Source organism: Oenanthe melanoleuca, chromosome 3 (genome assembly GCF_029582105.1).
Source record: "Oenanthe melanoleuca isolate GR-GAL-2019-014 chromosome 3, OMel1.0, whole genome shotgun sequence".
Lineage (NCBI taxonomy): Eukaryota > Metazoa > Chordata > Aves > Passeriformes > Muscicapidae > Oenanthe > Oenanthe melanoleuca.
The window spans coordinates 19,760,838-19,781,785 of NC_079336.1; the positions used below are offsets into that span (position 1 = coordinate 19,760,838).

General features: G+C 36.0%; 1 protein-coding gene across 4 annotated transcripts in view; it reads left to right on the top strand.

Annotated features, from left to right (window-relative positions):
* The window catches only part of MYOM2 (myomesin 2), a 74,335-nt gene that overhangs the window by 23,634 nt on the left and 29,753 nt on the right, over window positions 1–20,948 (top strand). For 2 of the 4 annotated variants that reach the window (XM_056488478.1, XM_056488480.1), the window contains 9 exons: window positions 1,777–1,938; window positions 3,845–3,986; window positions 5,574–5,773; window positions 6,468–6,521; window positions 9,093–9,220; window positions 12,158–12,341; window positions 15,486–15,660; window positions 16,977–17,098; window positions 19,219–19,410. In XM_056488478.1, coding sequence (XP_056344453.1) covers window positions 1,777–1,938; window positions 3,845–3,986; window positions 5,574–5,773; window positions 6,468–6,521; window positions 9,093–9,220; window positions 12,158–12,341; window positions 15,486–15,660; window positions 16,977–17,098; window positions 19,219–19,410 — 1,359 coding nt within the window. The remainder of the gene's footprint in view (window positions 1–1,776; window positions 1,939–3,844; window positions 3,987–5,573; window positions 5,774–6,467; window positions 6,522–9,092; window positions 9,221–12,157; window positions 12,342–15,485; window positions 15,661–16,976; window positions 17,099–19,218; window positions 19,411–20,948) is intronic. The other 2 variants (XM_056488477.1, XM_056488479.1) reach the window with 1 other exon arrangement.

The window sequence follows — 20,948 nt, forward strand, 5'->3', positions numbered from 1 at the left end:
TGCATAATAAAAAGAAATTTCAGTATAGTAGTTACCCACTGTATGAATTTTAATCAGAGTAATGTATTAGGAAAATTATCTTGCATATTAAAAACAGCATGTGAGGCTTGAGGCACACTGCCTCTGAGGGTTAGTCTTCTGCAAGTAAATTCTGGGAGAAATAACAGAGCACAACACATGAACAGACCAAGAATAGTCAGAACTTTTAATACTATTGTGGTGGCAGCTTTATGAATACTTGTTCTATTAGAACTTTTAAATATGTTTGAGGCCTCCAAAATTTATTCTAATTTTCTTGCCTACAAAATCATTCATCCAGACTGCATTAAAAAAAAAAAAAAAAAAAAAAAAAAAAGTAGTCTTGTGTTGATTTCTAGTGGATCTTTGGCCTTGTGTGGAGGAGAGAAGTTTTTCTGCTCTTACCAAACACAACTGCCTCCTCAATTTCTGTTGTCAGGTATACAAAAAGAATGGAAATGGGTGATTCTGGCCTTAGGAGCATTACAGGCTTGCCTACAATTTTATATATTCAAAGTATGGTGGCTACCAATCCACTGAAGCTTGGAGTCTAAATAAGTGACCAGCTTTTAAAAGATGCTGGTTAATCAACGTGGATTTTTTTTTTTTTCCTTAGGATTTTCCACAGGGCTTATGCATTGGTTGATGTTTCTAGGTGAAGGTATTTTCTGATTTAATTTAAAGTACATCATGTCTGTCTACATAAAGTCTGAGTATCCTAGGGACAGGCATGACAGAAAGGGGACATTCAGGTTTTCTAGGTAAGGATCTCATCACTAAGGATCTCATGGGAAGGAATGTGATCAAATTTAGTTTGTGTGCTTCTCAGAAAACTACAGCATCTTAGCTGATGATGCACTTTACTGCTGTAAGATTTAGTAGTGTGTGTCTTCTACATGCTTTATTATCTGAATGTGTGTCATGTTTTATACCTTCCTTTGCAAGTGTTTGAGCACCAGCTCCAAAATCTATTTAAGCAATAGGATAATAGATATTCATAGATATTCAGATATTTTAAATACAGTTCTGCTGCATTGATTACAATGAATTTGTATGTGATTGGCCTTAGGGAGTTAAAAATCAAAAATAATCTAATCAGCTATTTAAAAGGATGATATGAGAAAGCCCCTTGCCTAGCAAAAAATATCCTGTTCATTCTTTTGCTCTAGTCTCACTAGGCAATCAGATTAATGTGCATTAATCATGGGTCACCACCTCTCATCTTTGAGAGGTTTAAATTTAATTTAATTCAATGCTCAACAGGCATGCTTTGAGGATTTAAGTTTGGTGTATATGTACAGCAGTTTTCAGATTAAACTGAAATATCTTTTTTTTTTTTTAATTTGTAAGAAAAAAATGAATAAACTGACATTTGACATGAACAGGAAGTAAATCTTATTAAAAATTAATCAAGGTCCCCCATGCATTCATTATAGGTTATGGTAGGTTTGAGTGTCAATATTTCTAAATGTGGGTAACATTTTTTTCTCTCAGTGTATTAAAAATTATAGTGATAGGAATTTTGTTGTTGGCATTGCTTAGGGTAGTACTAGACCTCAAGTTCTCTAAAATTCACTGTTCAAATAATTTTAGAGATATGCAACTTACTCTCTCTAGAGGATTCATAGCATCAAAGCCCTATAATTCTGAATAAGACTGGCAGAAATTTTAGTTTGTGTCCCTGTTTAGCAGAGAACTGCACTAGGATGCAGGTTGTTCTGGCAGTACAATAATGTGTCTGATGGGTTTCTCTTCCAGATGTGCTGCTAAAGGACTCCAAGTGGACAAAGCTGTATTTTGGAGAAGGCCAGGCAGCTCTTTCCTTTACCCACCTGAACAAAGATGATGAGGGTTTATACACCCTGCGCATGGTTTCAAGAGGTGGAATCAGTGAATGCAGTGCATACCTGTTTGTAAGAGGTAAAAACTTTTGATCCGATTCTTGAAGAGAAATTAAAAAATATTATAAAGCTTAGTTTTATGAAAAAATCCCATGTAATAAGTGAAGTATGAAAGAAATTTAGCCCTGTGGAATTTCATAATAATTTGATTTGTATATAGTAGTCTGTACTGAAAAGCAGTCACCTTACATGTATGGGGAGCTTCAAGAGGAGCATGTTCCTGAGGACATTTTGTTTCCTGAAGAGCAGAGAAACCATGCTTGTGAAGAAACAACTTGCTTCTTTCTTTATATCTCCTTTCCTGGTAGGAAATAAACATCTTTGCATACAATCAGTTCTCACCATGATGGTTTTGGCTTTAGAGATTGGAAACTGGGAATGAACCTTGTTGGATATTCTTGTATCTTGTGCCTGGTCTTAGGGATATAAGCAGGAGAAAGCAAAATAAATATTCCCACCACTATACCAGTCATAGTCATGTCATTATCCAGAAAAAAGAAGCAAAGTAAGAAACTAGCTGACTGAAGAAATGCAGTTTTCACAAGAGATATAGATAAAAGGAGGTAAATGGATTAAAATAGAATAAAGGTCAGAACTTTTCATCACATTTCCATGCACAGCTCCCAGTGAAGTAAAAATGAGCTTCTGCATGTACCTGTGAGCAGAACTTAGTATTCAGCTTTATATTTTTTTCATTGAAAGATAAAAATATTTCTAGTTGAGCAGTTCTACACTCTCTTAGATACATTGGACAACATCCTTGATGTGGACAAACTGGAACAGCCCCACTGAGGCCACTGTAGCTGTATTAATTTTGAAACTTGTTCTTCTTTAAAACATACTGGAGCTTATGTGCCTTATGGGAATGTCATCCAGACAGTTTCTGAGGGGTGGAGGGAGTGAATGTTTTTTCAGGTGTTTGAAATCCACCTTCTTCACAGGTCTAGTGCAAGGGCTTCATCAACTTTGTAGTATGTTTGAACAAGCCACTCTAGCACCCTGATCTCATTAGAAAGAATTTGGTACAGCTATTTATGCCCAGATTACATTCCAAAAAAGACATTATTCAGGTGGAAAACACCGCCTAATATCTAAAAGCTTTCTTACAAGTTTTTGTTCTAGTGATGGGTAAATTTTAGGTCTCTCTCTTGTCTTTTTATACTATGTTTGATGCCTTTGCAAGCCCAGAGCCCTGGCCCTGTGCTATGTCCCCTGGAGTCTCTAGTGCTATCTGTTGGCCCATCTCTTGCCTTTTTTCATGCAAGCTGTGTTCTGATACTGAGCACAAACTACTTCACAACTGATTGGGATTAGACTCTGTGAATTTAAACCCTGTTTTTTGTTATAGAAATCTTCATTTGAAGGGAGAGAACTTTACCTGTTATGAGATTTCATTAGGAGTTGTGGGTCCAGACTAGTCAATATCTCTCAAAATGAAGGCACAAAAGGGTATCTTAAGGGTGAGATTTAAGATTATAAATAAAACATAGCATTATAAATGTTCCAGGAGTTTGCAATTTTTTTTATTCTTTAAGAGATTTGTTTTCCTGATCTACATGTTTTTTACTGAGCAACTTGGTCTGATTGGTAGCACACTGAGTCACAGCTTTCAATGTGACAGAGCATCAAAACACATGGTGGCTTAGGATTTTAACTGTCACAAAGAAAAAAAAAGAAAGGTGTTTGGTTCCTAAAAAGCTTTTCTGTTCTCAAAAATATCCTTGAAAAATTTGTCTGTATGAAAATATAGACGTCATGGTCCTGAATCATTATTGCAGTGAATTAGTATGTCATGAAATGTAAAATGTTTGGGCTTCCATTCATATAAACAAGTAGCACAATGAACTGGAAGTCTTCTATTTGACTTTTTGATGTATGTCAGAGGAGTTGGGGTTAAAACCAATTGATTTTTGTTTGTGGTCCAGATGCGGATGCATTGATCGCAGGAGCACCAGGGGCACCAATGGATGTTAAATGCCATGATGCTAACAGAGACTATGTTATTGTTACCTGGAAACCACCAAACACAACCAGTGAGAGCCCTGTTATTGGATATTTTGTTGACAAGTAGGTAAACATTAGTATTTATTTAATTTTGTTAATCACCAGAAATATGTATGTACTGTAGAGGGAAAAAAAAAGCCATTGTATCTTTTCAGTGTGTGTGTTCTTTGGATATATTTTTACAGGCACTTGGCACTGGAACTTAGTTACACACTGTGTTAAATTACTAGATTATTCTCAGGCAGACTTTTGGCCCAGATGATTTAGTATTTTCACAGGCAATTCTGGGCACAGTCTGGGAATTAGCAGAGGCTGGAGGCCATTCCAAGTAATATTTGCAGACAGACACATTTTATCATACACTTAAAATGTTCAATAGTATGGATGTGGGCCCATCAGAGAATGAGCCCTGACAGTATTTAATTTATAAAGGCTAGAATCCATGGGCATCTTGAATTAGATTTAGTCTCTTTAATCTCTATACTGCAAAAGCTGAAACCTAGGAGTTATTACATTATCTTTTTATTTCTTTCTTAAATGTAGTACATCAGGAGCTCAAGGCCTGGACTCCTGGGAGTTGGCAGTTTAAATCACAGTGGCAGGGCTCTGTCCTTCAGTGGCTTTGCACTTTGCTGGGGTTCCAGCTCAGTGCAGGCAGCTGGCAAGCAGAGGATCCAGGCACTGTTTTGCATGTCTCTTCCACTGAAGTGAATGCTTGTACCCAGAGCAGAACATCTGATCCTTTGTGTCAGAAACTGTCAGTCAGCAAAGCCTTACTGAAATGATTTCATAATGTATACTGCTCTGCACTTAAAAGCAACATTTGCAGCTCATTGCTGTTTGCTACCCTGTCATTTGGTCTAATTCAATGATAACTGTCTGGGAATAACTGGAAAAATTGTGGTTTAAGAATGGTAGGCAGTATGAGAAAATTAACTTGAGACCTGGGGACATCTATATCCAATTTATGCAGTGCATAGCTCATAGGAGTATTTCACCTATATTGTGTATAATCTAGTCTGATGTGCCATTTGACATGTTGCTTGCATCACTGCAGTACCAAAGAGCCCTTGATCACAACACAGATATTTTCTGGTACAGTCAGGGCAAAAGAGAGTCTTCTATACAGAAGTTTATTTTAGAAAGACACAAACTATATATGCAGACACAAAGCAATCAGTATGAGGACATCGCTCTGCTTTTCGATGACTCCTGTGGCCCAGCCATTTTGATAGGGAAAGGCACAAAGAAGTTTACTTGAAAATATGAAGAGGAAGAAAAGAAAATAATTAGATGAATCTTGCAAATTCATCGTGTTCTGTGGACATTAATAATAAAAATGAAAGTGAATAATTTATTCTTTCCATGGCAAGGAAGAGAACCAAACAGAAGGGAAGCAGAGAGATTTGAAAAGGCCAAAAACCATGGAAGAAAAATGACCTTTGCATTATGAAAAAAATATGAAGAGAGTGGGAATTGCATCTCTGATCAGAGAAGATTGTATAAAGTCTGTGACTTTCATTAATGAGATGTGTGGTTTAGCTCCTCAGCCTAGGGAAGGTGACTTCTGTGGTTCTGACCTGCTGCGACAGCATGGGGCGTATTTATTGTGAGATTACACTGACAAATGCTGTCTTGTGCTGTTCCAAGATGTGAAGTCGGTTTGGAGAACTGGGTGCAGTGCAACGATGCTCCTGTAAGAGTCTGCAAGTATCCTGTGACGGGTCTGCAGGAGGGGCACTCCTACACCTTCCGCGTGAGAGCGGTGAACAGCGCCGGCACCAGCCGGCCCTCGCGAGCCTCCGAGCCGGTGGCGGCGCTCGACCCCGTGGACCTGCAGAGAACACAGAGTGGGTCTTTCAACGAGTCTGTTTTGTTTTTTTTTAATATATTTAAGCATTTTTGTTTGCCCAGTTAACTTAAGGAGCAGAGTTTATTTCTTCCTTTGATTGAATATCTCCCTACAGGCTGCTAAGTAGCATTATGGGAGCATGTCCATGAATAGAATAAGCTGGCTTGCTCTGGAGAGTAGTTTTATTGATTTAGCCTTGTCCTAAACCCCTGTGCAGATTCTGTATATCATGTACTTGCACACCTTCTGTTTAGTGTCCTCCTTTTAGTCAGAGGTGAATTAAAGTAATTATGAATACCTTAAAGCACTGCCCCAATGTTGCCTGTGAAATCTGAGCTGAATATGCATTTCCTTTACATGTGCTTTATGTATGTGTGTATGCTCTATGATTAATTCCTATACTCATGATACAATTGATTACTAATCTGCCTCAAAATAAAATCCATCTGCTGTGACTATGACTCTTGCTTTTTAGCACATCCTTGAATAGTACTATCTGATCATGCCCTGTTTTCCTGCAGTGAATGAACCAGTATATGACTACAAGTTGAATTTCTCTGGGGAAAGATTTAATAACAACATTGTAGAAAAAGATTCATACAGGTTTTTGAACAGGTGAAAAACAATAATTTGCAAGATTTGTAAGCATATTGAACTAGTTTGAGAAACTAATTGTATATTTTGATTAACAGCTGTTCATGTGGATGAAGGACGAAAGATTGTGATCAGTAAGGATGACCTTGAAGGTAGGTAGCATTTCTATAGCTTTAGTCCATGTGCTTATACTCCAGGAATTTAGAATTATAATTAGAAACATAACTTGAAAAGAAATTCTTCTAGTGATAAAGTCCTTATATTAAGAAATAAATACACATTATGACTTGCAAGGGTGAGAGAACACAAGTGAACAGTGAGGTCTAAAGGATGGAGAACACCACTCTCTCAACAGCAAAACTTTTATGATACCTTGACAGCATTTTCCCACCTTTTTGCTTTTACTAGTGCTGAGTTAAATGGCTGAACATTTAATTGCCCATTTGATTGGGCATTTGATTTCCCATATTTCCTTTCTTTCTAGCAGCAAAGTATAGTTTTTTTAGATTGATTTTGACTATCTGAGCAAGTTATTGCCATTCTCGTAAAAACTTACACAATCCATCTCCACTCTTAATTAATATATCTACCTGAATACAGAGGTTATTCTCAAGGTTAAGGTCATAGACTAAGTAATGTTTTTCCTCAGGAGAATTGGAAAGATCCCTGATAACTTTTGGGATAATATTTGAGTTTTTTCTGGTTTTCATTGTTTTTCTATGGGATGATTTGGTTTTTAGACTTGAATAATGACCTTCTTTAGACTTAAACTGTTAAAATTATTAACTGTAATGGCTCAAAATTTAAAAAAAAAGTGTCTTGTCTGCTCTTTTCCACAAAGGTTATAAAGTTGTAACTCAAAAAATAACACAGTACAAGAGAAATCACAGATGTAGCTTGAAGGAGAATCAGACATTAAATGGCTTTCCCAGTGCATGGATAGGACAGATGAAGTTTCTCTGTTTTTATAATAATACTCTAAATTAATTGATATGTTTGTTATAGGATCTGGGGCACATTACAATGCCAGATTGTAATTATCTTGTTTGGTTTTACAGATCATTCTTCTGCTCTCAGGATTGCCTTAGAATGATCAGATCCAGTAAATGGCCACTCTGGAATAGTCATAAATAATGATATTTAGATTTCTGTCACATGAATGTGCATATTTAATAGAGTATGAATATTCAAATATCACTCATGATGTAGATCAGTACTTTCACCTGCAAGACTGGAGACTACTTCTGAGAGAGCAATCTCACAAATCAAAAATGGTTTTCCTTTTTAATGCAGGCTGATATTCCATTCTGGCAACCATTCTGTACCACCATGTTATGTCATTACAAAGTATGGGTCCTTTTTTTTTTCAAGAATGAAAGGAAACATGTTAAAATTTCATTGATTGAAATCAGTTGGAAGCCTTTTGTCTTAATGCAATGAAGGATTATCATTTTCTTGACTATACATCATCAATTTTGTCTTAAACAGCTGATTCATGTGCCTTTCTGAAAGAAAAAATGCAATTGTAGGAAATCAAATACAGAAAGCATTGTGAAAAATAATTTTTATTGGATATATCAGTTTGCTTAAAAAAAGGTTTGGTTTTTATTTGGTAAATATATATGATGAAATAATATCAGTGTATATTTTGAGCCTGGTTCATTCTACAGATATGTATAATCTTTTAAAATATCACTGCCATGATTTAGAGATTATCACAAGTATTTTTCCCTTTTTTGAAGAGAAATCTTAAACATTCGGAGAATATATGCTCTTTTCTTAGCCTGTGAAGTGGAAAAATTTGCTTTCAAAGGGCAAAGCTTTTTCATTTTTCTATGACAATCCATAAATATAAATTTTTTAGGTGTCTGCTCAATTGCTATTTCTGACCTACTACCAAGTCTATGTTTCTTCAGGGCTGTGTGGCTGTGCTTGTGTAGGAGTCCATCACAGGTCCCTCTCCCATCCCATGGGTGCTGTTTTACCCCACTTGGATTCCTTGGATAGCAGAATCACCTTTTTCTCATGCTGTGGTCAGTGAACAGGACCATGGAAGGCTGAGCTGAATTTTTCCAAGCTGGCCCAGGGTAGGCAGGCTGTCTCTAGCACTGCTGGTAACTCTGCAGAGTGAGGGTGGAAAGGGATTTGATCAGGCCACACTACATGGCTGAGCCATCATAGGACTGGTGATAAATTTTTATGCCTCTGACTCATTGATTTTAGAAGCCTTTTAGGCCATACAGCTAATAATGACATTATGTTATGGGATATATTTGCAATAGGTTCTGATCCTTTTCCTGCTTTCCTCTTTGTTTTAAAGGTGCTTTTCTGATTGTACTTCCCTTCCAGCTATTTTTTAAATTCTAATTTTTCATAATAACTCTTTAGATTTCTGTCTTTGATCAAAGAATGTTTGCATATAGTGAGAAGGCTTTTTACTAGCAGATTGAAGTAATTCAAATGTGATCAAAGAAAAGAGTGTGACAAATGCACAGAGTTTCAGGGAGTACATTTAATCTTTACTGAAAGAGTAAGTAACTAGCTATTAATACTGAAATTTTATTTATCAAAATTCAATTGATTAGGTGAACTGCACAGCTCTTGACAGTTGAGCATTGCAGTGCAGGGTAGGAAAGCTGAATCAGAAAGATGAGCTGTAGTATGAATGCTGACCCAGGAGTTAATCTGCTGTTTAACACTTGCTGCATTTATTAATCTTACAGGAGATGTTCAGATTCCAGGCCCTCCCACCAATGTACATGCTTCAGAAATCAGCAAAACATATGTTGTGCTCAGCTGGGATCCACCTGTTCCCCGTGGCAGGGAGCCACTGTCATATTTCATTGAGAAGGTACTGCACTGTACAGTGGTGTTCTGTTGAAGGTGCCTCCTTGCTGTGTGCAATTGCACTCAACCCATTCTCAGAACTCCAGAATGAGCAATAAAACTAACACCTTCTGTGGTCTTGCAGGATTTGGAAGTGGGATATTAGAGAATCATGGATAATCAAATGTCTTATGCAAGTTTTAATGAGCATTGAGGTTCAAGGTCCAGAGAAAAGGATTCCCCTGTGCTATTTGTTTACTGCTGTCTAAATGGGAACAAATTGTCATGTAAAGTAGCAGTTAAAAAAAAAAAAAAGGAAAGAAAAGAAACATCTATAATTTTCACAGTCCTACAGGCATGATTTTAAGTTTTCAGTCTCTCTATAATAAAGAGAAGTTTCTGTTAATTCTGTGGTAGCGTAAGGAATAAACAGTAACTCATAATTTGATCCTCAGTTTTTGCAGGCTTATGGCAACCTCTACTCTACACTGACATTTCTAATTTATCCCCTGTAAGGTCAGCAAAGAGGCAGATGCCTGTCTCAGGTTCACTGGTCCCTGGTACTATTCATGGCTCTTTTTACTCTTTGAATTGAAAGTGTTCACAGTAGGAGAGGTTTGTTCTTCATCCACCTAAGTGAATAAAATTTAGATAAATCTGTCCCTGAGCCATCTTTCTAAATTGTGTTGGATTACAGGAACTTGCTACAAGTTTTCCCAGTAGGTAAAATGGGTTTCATATCTGACCTCTAAAACACTTACAGGTCAAGCTATACTTAGTGTTTATGAATTATGCCCCTAGCATATGCAGCCTCTGAACAATCCACAAACACTAAACCTGTTCTTAAAACTGCCACATGTTCAGCTTGCACCATGAATATTGTAACACTTTTTTCAGGCCCTTACTACTATTTTTTTTCTTCTCACACCTAAAATTCTGCACATTCCTCCACAGTTCCTTTCTCAGCTGTCCTGTTCATGTCACTCCTCTTTTTGCAGCCCCCCAGCTTGTCTTTTCCCTTTCAGACACATAAAACCCCTCCACTTCTAAAGAACTACACAGGCCATTTCTACCTTCTTCATCATCCATTACTTGCTGGATGTTGAACAAATGGATGTAAAGTGAACACCACCCACTGGTTAAATTTTCCAACAGGCATGACCCTGCTCTGCCTAATACATTCAAAAAAAGTAATGACAATTTTCATAGAAATAAGTATCTAGTTTTTTTTTTTCTATACAATAAAATATAAAGCCTTTCTTACATTTATTCTGAGTTACATATGTCTTTGCTTATCCATAAATTTCAAGAATATCAATGTAAGAATTTTGAACCAGCTCATGTCTTGGAAATACCTTATTTATTCCAGAATATACAGAAATAGCCCAGATAAAAGGCTCAGAGGTAGATTTCCATTGAGAGGACACCTACACTTTCTTAGCTGAATTTCATTCTAAGAATGAATTGGAAAATATATATTATATGCTTGTTTTATGCAAATAAGTATATATAGCTCTAGAAACAGTACAGAGCAGTGACAATGATGAAAAAAAAAGTCTCAATTAAACATCAGACTTTCTGAAGGAAAGTGAGAATGAGGACTAAAAGCCTATTATTAGAAAAAAGAGGTTCATTGTACTAATGCTTCCCTGAATCTAAAATATTTTTACATAAATTATATGAACAGCTCAGTCAGTTCACAGGTCAAAGTTTTTTTTTGCTTTGCACTGTCATCTGTTAATTTACATTTCCTAATTATTTTATTTCAAATAAAGAAGATTCAGTCCTGAAGGATAAAAATATATTTGTAAAGCCTTCAAGAGACACTAAATAGAAAAGAGTTTTCTATGTTCTCTTGAAATACATTTTTAACAGATAAATCAAATCAGACTGCAGAACAAAATGTGATGCTGATTCTTTGCAAAAAGAAGAAATTAATGTTTTTCATGGCAGGAGGTAAAATATATGGGAAAATAATATTTATTTATTTCATACTTTACAGTTTTCTATTATGAAGAAAATTGATGTTATATTTCTTTTTTCTGTTGAGAACACTAGGTGGGTTCAGTACCTATAAGAAAGATTTTGATATATGGATTCCAGCTGTTTACATTATTATTATTTGTCTATTGTAGGTGTCATTATACACAGGGTAGTTTCCAAGCACCCATGAAACACTATTCCTCCTCTAAGAAATGCAGAGTCTTTCAGATTTTGTTCCCAGATTTTCTGCTCCAAAATTTTATAAGCATATAATTTGTATGCACCTATCTATGTGCCAAGGAAATTTTCTTCAGTCTATTTATTATGCATTTGGGTTTTACCAGAATTTCTGAAAGACTCCATGACTAATATTTGGTTAAACAGTTTATGTGGTAAGTCTAATGGACACAGATTTCTCTCAGAGTACTGATTTCCTGGGTCTCCTCCATGTGCAGTTGTGGTGATGATAAACTCAGCTGCTGCATTGAGAATGCACAGAAATAATTATTTCATTTGATCAAAGCTTTAAGGGGACATGGCTTTACTCAACATAATAAATAAAGATAAATTTGTGAGTGAAGTAACATTTCCCTCCCTACCTTTCTCTAGAATTTGGATAAGGGCTTGTTTGCTTGACTCCAAACCTTTGGGTGTTCACGTGAGTTTTGCAGGACATGAAAGTAATTCTTTTGGGAGCAATCTCAGTTGACAGTCACAGAAAGAAGGCTGGCTGTATGTACAAGTGTGCATGTACTGAACTTGAGACAGGCAAGGAGACAGTGAGCTCTTCAGACCTTTTTGTAGAGTAATGGAATGCACGAGCCATAAGAATTTGCATATGTTTAAGTCAGGCATTTGAAAGTGATCCTTCTCTCATAGCTCTTAAATAAATTCATGACAGGATGCAATACAGCAATATGTTCACTTTTTGACAGTTCACAGAAATGATTCATGGCTTTTTTTTTGTTGTTTTTTGTAGTCTATGGTTGGCAGTGGAAGTTGGCAAAGAGTCAATGCACAGGTTGCAGTAAAATCTCCTCGCTATGCAGTGTTTGACCTTGCAGAAGGAAAACCATACGTTTTCAGAGTGTTGTCAGCAAACAAAAATGGCATCAGTGATCCATCTGAAATCACAGAACCTATTCAACCACAAGATACTATTGGTAAGGTATTAATTATAAGGCATTAGTACTAAAAACAATAGATATTTTACAAATCAGGAATAGACAATTCTCATTAGATCAGTATAACTACAATAACAGGAGTCAACTCTGTGTTCAGTTCTGTGAAAGATTTAAAAAAGACTAAGATGCTAAATTTTAGAGACTTTCCTGAATTTTCCTAGTGATCACAAGCCTTACTAATGAAAACAATAATCAATGTAAAGTTAAATTATTTTTAGTTATTCACTCTTCAGTGTTCTATTAATGTGACATCAAAAAATAGGTTAATCACTAACTTTGATAATGATAATTTCTGGCTCAGGTAATTATATACTACCTAATTCCCTGCAGTTTCACCTAGATAAAGTAGCCTTTCATTTCTTTCTTAGTATTCTGAGTTGCAAATTACTGCTGGTGCACTATTCCTATGTCATACAGATGAGTAGACTTCAGGGAAAGGGGAATATACAACTACATATTCAGTGGTGATTTTCCAAATTAAAATGAAGTGTTTATCTTGAGGTCACATTCAAAACACAAATAAAAATTTAGGGAATGTTTATTCATCTTGTTTTTGAAACATTTGTTTTGTTTTTGCAGTTTTGCAGAAGCCACACATAGCAGCTTGATGAATTGATAACTGTCACCTTAAGTGCACACTTGTTACTAGTACACCTTCCAGTAATACACAAAATATTTACAGTATCTGATATACCATAGTTTAAAAATACAATCTATACTTTTGGCTTGATCTGTAACTACTTGATAAAGAAAAGCATCTTTTGCTTTCATATATTCTTGATTTGATGTCTCATTAATGCATATAAATTATTTAAACCATTCAACATTCCCCAAGGTAGGGAAGAAAAACACTGTATTTATTGCACTAAGCACAGAAAATAAGTTATCCCTTAGGGGTTTATGCAACACCTCCTGCATAACTCACAGCTTTAAACACAGCACAAAGCAGAACAATCTATTTTTAAGAGAAACTTCAGGAGTTTTTTCAGAGACAGAGTTTATCACCTGAGCTAAAATATATCAGAAACACACGGCTCCTTTTAGTTGCCACACATTTTAATTTGATATTCATAAGGGTGACTGAGACACCTTCATGGGAACAGCAATTACTGCACAGTGGTTATGGGTACCTTATGAGCAGAAACTGAAAAATGTTTGGGGTATCCTAGGCCATCCTAAATGACACTTAAAATGAAGCAATTTAATTGAGTGGTAAAAGAGGATTCAGTGTGATATTAAAATCTAAATTCAGGTGTTTCCATGTAGGTATCTGCAGGTGCAGTAGATGCCTCTGCTCTGACTGTGGCAATTGAAGCCTGGATGATGGCTGCTGCTGTCATAAGCTGCCCCATGTCACCCAGCTGTAGAGGGTGTAGAGGGCCTGTTTTGGGGTGAGAGGAATAATTTTCAGAGCCCTACCAAGCACTGAAGGCTCAGTTTAACTGGCCAAAGAGACATCTTTTCAAATGCTTACAGTTTGCCATTCCAGAGGACTGTAGGTATTATCTCCAGAGTCATATCTGACAACTCCATGAAGAAGTAACAGATCATCCAAAATGGCCCTAAATTAACTTACTTGTGTAACTGAGTTAAGTCATAGCTCTTTGACTATAGCAGCAGCTCAAGAATATGTGCTTGTAGACACACATAAAAGCCTAAATGTAGGTACATTTATCAGACTGAATCCATTTGATCTGGCAAATTTATTGCATAAAGTACAGTAGTGTGTAATTATTAGTTTTAATATTGAAAGACTAAGTGGAAAACATGCTGCCTTTCTTTTGTTTCATGCTGCTTGCAGTTCTCTGCAATATTCATCTGAGGAAACTAAAATACCTCCAAAAGGCCAGTACTGGGTGCCTCTCTTAACCTGTCATGTTAGGCTGAAACATTGCTTTAGTGTCTCATATCATGAAAGCTCAGATAGATTTTTATAGTGTACAGACTGGTTCTTACTAAGAACCATGAGTTCCATGGATCTCAATATTTCCATTTGGATCTCAATATTTCTGGTTCTCATCTGTTTAGATTAGTGTAAACTGACAATGAACTTTCTTTACATGTAAATTGTATACTAGGGTATGTTGGAGGGGAGGTAGTCAAGAGATTGAAGAAAATTTTATCCTCTTTTTCTTGGTGTTGAGATTGGTCCTGGAGTATTTCCCAGTTCTGGCTACCTTTGTTGAGAGGGATGGTTGTAAAGTGGAGAGGTCCTCTGAATGGCAACCAAGATGACCAGGGGATTAGAGATTGTGACATATGAAGAGAGGTGTTTATTTAATTTGAAGTCTTACAAAGATGGTGGTGTCAAATTTCTCAGCATTGTCAAATGACAAGCTCATTCTGGATATACTCTTTTAATGAGAAAGATGCAATGTGCAGGCCAGCTGTGAAATCTCCATTGCCAGAAGGTTTCAAGACTCATACAGATCTGTGACTGACACACTAGGTTAGTGTTGGTGATGATCCCATCTCAGTGAGAGGGTGGATGGACTAGATGATCCCCAGGGACCCCTTCCAGGCAGTGTCCCCATGTTTCTATGACACTCATCTAGCTGCTTTTAGATAAACTTCTGGCCTTCAAATATATGCTTAAAGTTGTCCTGAAAAGCTCATATTTTTGGAATTGGGGATGTCATTGGTTAACTGTAAGACAGTATTTCTTAATCCTCATCTTATATCTCTGTAGTTCATGTGCATTTATTACTGACACAGCATTGCTACAGAGACATAAGCTATACATCAACCTCTTATTTGAGAGAGAAATTTGAGAGTGTACATTTCATATCTGTATGCTTTTATCCACACTCATATTTGAAAATATATATTCCTATAATTGACTATCATAAAACCTATATAAAATAATATAGGCAAGGAGACTCACAACTTAGAGCATTCTGAGAAAAAAATAGAAAAAAAATATATTTATATGCACACATATATATGGGTATCCAGACTTAGAGTAAAAAAAATTATTAAAATACATATCATATAAAATATTAACATGGTAGGTGTAGTCATAGCTGTAGTGATTAAATATGATCTAATTATACAGTGTTTAGTTCAAATTACTTTTATTTTTATGTATTTTATAATAGTACATGTTTTATCTCTTTTTCTTAGTTTTGCCATCTGCACCTGGTCAGGTGGTGGCCACAAGGAATACAAAAACCTCAGTTGTAGTTCAGTGGGATAAACCAAAGCATGAAGAGGATTTATATGGCTACTACATAGAGTATTCTGTGGTGGGATCAAATCGCTGGGAACCCAGTAACCATAAACCTATTAAATATAACAGGTATTGATAATATTTCTGTATTTTTGGGAAGTTTGAAAACTGTAGGATATTTTAAAGACATTTCATGTGCTAAGCCATAGGGTGATAATTGAAGGAAAATGTTGAATGTATGTGAAGAAAAACAGTCTGCAGACTCTCAGAGCCAAGATTTCCAAATCACAGGGCAATTCTCTTTACCATTGTTTTTTATTTTTTCTCCAAGAAGAAGTGTTTTTTTTTTCTATTCCATGGCTTTGAGTTTTAAAAGCAGGTTCTAGAGAAGTGATTCTGATTCTCTTGGACATGAGTAAGTGCAAAATATGCCCTTTTTAAGTATGAAATTTTTTTGTGGGGTAACAGAGCTGATGAGGAAGAGTATGAGAAAGAAGAGGGAATTCTAAAGCTTTATCATGAATAACAGAGGAAAAGGTCAGGCCATTTCTGCTATAAATATGGTGGTGAAAGTGCTTTGGCAGCTGAGACCATTGTGCAGGAAAGCCAAGTGTCCCATTCCAGAAACATCAGAGCTCCCTGATCTGCTACATCTCTGGATAAAGGACAGTAGATCCTGTTTGCTTACTCCCTCCTGAAGATATCAGACTCCATTATGGGATTCTTCAAGCAATTTCCCCTGTGAAAAATCATACTTACTTTTATTTTGGAATCAATCACCAAATGCAAAGTTTAGATTTGTATTTTGTATTTGTAGTTTGTATTTTCTATAACAAGCACGTAATTTTGTTTAGTGCATTATGTCAGTCATTGACTGAGCGACTTTGTATTCTGATTTCAAATAGTCAAGAAATTTGATCAAAGGAAAAGTAGAGACTAATTTTTGGTCAAAGGGGGTTGGGAAATCACAAAAATAAGAAAAAACATTTCATTTCTTCATACTTGAACATATCTTACTATAGGATAGCTCTGAGTATTTTATTTAGTACAGTCATTACCTAGAACCTCAGATCAAAACTGAAAGCCATTTTTGATAATGACTATAAAGCTACAGTGGAAAATACAGTTCCTTTCCAGAATAGACTAGAATTTAGCAAGCCAAAATTCAGAGGGAATGTATTACATTTTATCTGACTTCACCTGCCAGATCAGTACTAACAAGGTGATGAGTTCTGTGATTTTTGCTACAGTGTCCCATGCTATTACATTGTACTACACCATGCCATTGGATTGCATTTCCCTCTTGGAAATATTTTCCTTTGTGAAGCACTTGAGAAGTTGAGCTTTTTAATTGATACAAAAATTTCAAGTTGCAGCATAAAATGTATATATTCACACAACTGTAAAATATATGCTAATGTGTGATGCTATCTTTCTTAACCCAGGTTTGTTGTTCATGGTTTGGAAACTGGAGAGCAGTATGTCTTCCGTGTGAAAGCTGCAAATGCTTTGGGATTGAGTGAAAACTCCCAGGAGTCAGAGGCTGTAACAGTGCAGGCAGCTCTTAGTAAGTGTGATTCTGTGCAACTCAGGTTCTTTTTTCCAGAATGAGAGACACATTTTCAGCAATCATCTCTTTTGGTTTGATTTACTAGAATATATACCTTGCAGCCATCATGCACATCTGTTTAATGATGTCTATTCTCTGGCATGTGGCTATTCTAGAGAAAAGACATTGTTTTATTAAAAAAAAGTTATTAATAATGACTGTTAGAAATATTGGGTAAGATGCACTTTAATGATCAGGTTGCCTTTTGCTCCTAGGCTGTATCAAAGAAATTTTAATACTGATTAAGTTAGACAATTATTTTCTGAGGGACTTGGAGTGGTGCAAAATATTTTAGCATGGAATCTGCTCCATTTAGAAGAGTTCCAGTAAATCCCATTTTTTTGCCCCAGATTGGAACACAATCTACCTCTCCTGGTGGACTGTCCTACAAACAAAATTCTGTGTAAGATCTGTCCTGCAACCTTCAGTGGGAATGGTACATGCTAAGTGAAAGGCTGAATAAGTGTTTACAACAAAGAGTACACAGATCTGGGATATCATGATTCAATTTGAATTAAGGGGCAGTTCAGTTCCATACTGAAAAATTTTAAATAGGACACAATTTCCTCAGCAGAGTGCCCTCTACCTCTTGGAGAAGACCAGTAGACACACTTGTGAGAAATAGCCTTCTAAAAGATTTATAATTCAGGATAGTCAACAGAAAGTAAATTTGTATGTTACTGACAAAGTTACTCTATTTGACTTTTTAGGAGGAAGTGTGTCTCATATGGGTAGGTGGTGCATGGACACTTGCACATTTATCACCACAATGTTGTAAATGCACTTGCACCTGTTTGTCACTGTGTGCTTTGAGATGAGGGTTGCATGGGGTATTCCACCAAACACAGAGCACATGGATCTTGCACACTTATGGGATGTGAATGGTTTTTATCCATTTTTGTAGCCTTTATGGGAATTTAGCAGGACTATTCATAGATGACTTAACATCAGCATGGTCAGAATTTTTCTGTAGCAGTATTTTAGAACTATTTACAGGAATTTTCTACAGTCATTCTTATTTACCAAGAAGTGGCAGCAAACACAAAGGCCACATTTTGAGACCTCTGAGTATAGCACCATATCTGAAAAAAGAAAAAAAAAAAGACTGAGAGGGCAGTTCTGCTGAGTATTATCAGTTTTCAAGGGGGTCACTAGTACAGCTACAAGATCAGAGAGTGTACTAAGGGCTTTGCAAATGTGTTCTCTTCTGAATGAGGTAAGTCACATTCTCTCAAGTTATACTGGTAAGCTGAAAGTATCAGATCAGCTTTAGGCCAGGTGTTTAGCTGTACTGATTGAAGCACCCCAGTGTCAGGAAAGGGTATCTTTGGACAGACTTTCAAGTATGGATGACAAATACAAAACTGCTTGCTACAATGGGAGGGGATTAAAAAGAAAAAGGGTTTTCTTCATCCCTATCAATGTGCCTTGCTGACATTTCTGCTTCTGCTGCAGAAGGGATTAAACCCATTCAAGTAACCTCATGAAGGACATTACTTTAGTGCCTCAACACGGGTTAAGCTACTGATAGTATAAGTATCTTCTATTCTTTCTAGGGCAAAAAGTAGTCACAGTCTGAAAAAAGCATATAATATCAGGATAATACAGGAAAACTGTGGTGGCCATAGATCAGTCAGTTATATGACTTAATTCCATTCAAGTTTATAATCATTTTTTCTTTTTTTTATTAAATGATTTTTACTGTATTTCAATAGCATTTGAGCAGCTTCATTTTTTTTCTTACTAGCAAGAGATCTTTTGACCCACTTAAATCTTTTAGCATGATTTTGGGTCTGGAGACACTTGCTGGCATTACTATTTACCTGCAAAGATCATCTATTCTTCCTTGCTACCTTCTGAGAGGGCAAAATGTTAGGAAGATGTTTTAAAACCTTCCATGCTTATATCTGGTGATAAAATGAATGTTGGTTAGCAACTTTACAACTGCTTTGCAATCATTATGCAGCTGAGAGTAGTATGCTGCAGAAAATAGAAGCAATATAAAAAATGCTAAGCAACTTCTACACTGCAGTGTTTTAGACTCTCTCCTAACTCTCAGGTTGATTATTTTCTTGTAGCTTGTCCTTCTTATCCTCATGGCATCACTCTTCTGAACTGTGATGGGCATTCAATGACCCTTGGCTGGAAAGCACCAACATACAGTGGAGGTTCACCAATCCTTGGCTATTACATGGATAAACGGGAAGCTAACCATCAAAACTGGCATGAAGTCAATTCTTCCCTTATTACCCAGACCATTTATATGGTTAGTATTTTTTGATCATTGTATTTTTGGAGTTGATTTGAATTTTTTCTTTGGATTTTTTTTAACAGAGAAATTCTTTAAATACTTACCTCAACATAACCAGGTACTTCCATTTGGAGTGCAACAATGTTAAACCTGGGCTAAAGAATCAGTGCCATCCCCTACTATGAAATTCTAATATGAACAAGACCATTCAGATAAGAACATTTTTCAGGGAAAAGTGTGAGGCACATTTTTCAGAAGAAAAAAGATGAGCTATAAAATGTTCCACAAGCTATTTTCATTAATGATCACTGTATACATCACCACTATAACAATATACAGAGAAAGGATGGAAACATTTAGCAAGACAGATAACTACTCTCTGTAGAACTGAGGACTGGTAAATTAAATGGAGTTGGATTAAGAAAAAAAAATAAAAAATATAACTGTCCCTGTTCTTATTATCAAAATCTGCCCTCAACTGAAAAAGCATGTATATTAATGAACTCAGCCTTATATCTTGTCACCTCCTTCAAAGAGTACCAGTTTTGAAATAAATTACTTCTTGTTGAACTTGCAACATATTAAATGTTTCTTAAAATAGGAAAATTTGGATGTGAGCTTCCATGAAGAAAAGTTAGGGAGATAAGATACAGCAAATAATCAATAATGTGGTGCTTTTAAAATTAAGTTAAACAATCAGATTTTACTCACTAATACTTAAAATCTTATTTCTGCAAGTCAGCAAATTTCCTGTAAACCCTAGGGCAGAAGCAAGTCTTGCAGGTATTTGACACTGAAGTGTCAAATGAGATGCAGATGAGCTGAAGAAGAATGTTTCATGCATAGAAGGCAGGCAGCAATACTCAGATGCTTTTGTGCTTCTGACTGATTCTATGACTGGCACCTGACAGCAGACAGAGCAAGGATGTTGAGAAATAAAAGGGACAGGTAGGATAGGCATGAAAGGGCAGTACTAAGCAATGTTTTCCACATATTTTTATTTTTAATGCATTTGCAAACAAATGAGTAATGTAAATTAGGATCCACCATTGAGAATTTAACTAGATATTTAAGTGTCAATCCTGCCAGTAACTGTATTTATGCCTAAAGGTGCATCTTCCTACGTTACTTTGAATGACTAGATTCTGAAATACTGATGGGAAATAAAACCAAGACAGCTTTTAGTAGCACAGAATATTTTATGGCATACTGCAAACAGAGAATGCCCAAGATATTCAGTTTAGCACTGGGAAATCACTAAAGGTTTAACCTTCTCTGATTAAATAATTCTGTGGGAACCCCACAAATATTCTTTCCCTTAATAACCTGGGATTTCAAAACAATTTTTACAGACTGATTTGTTATTCTGTCTTGTGGCTTGTATGAAGCTCCTTGTCTTCAGGAAATTGTGTCTAAATTATTTTAGTGCCTAACTTTTCTGTGTTACCTTGTTTGCTTTGGTCTTGTATTTGATGCTACCCCATATGTTTGTTACCATCACATGTTTTTTATTGTTAAAAAAATGACACCAAAATCCTTTTTTATTTCACATTTTCA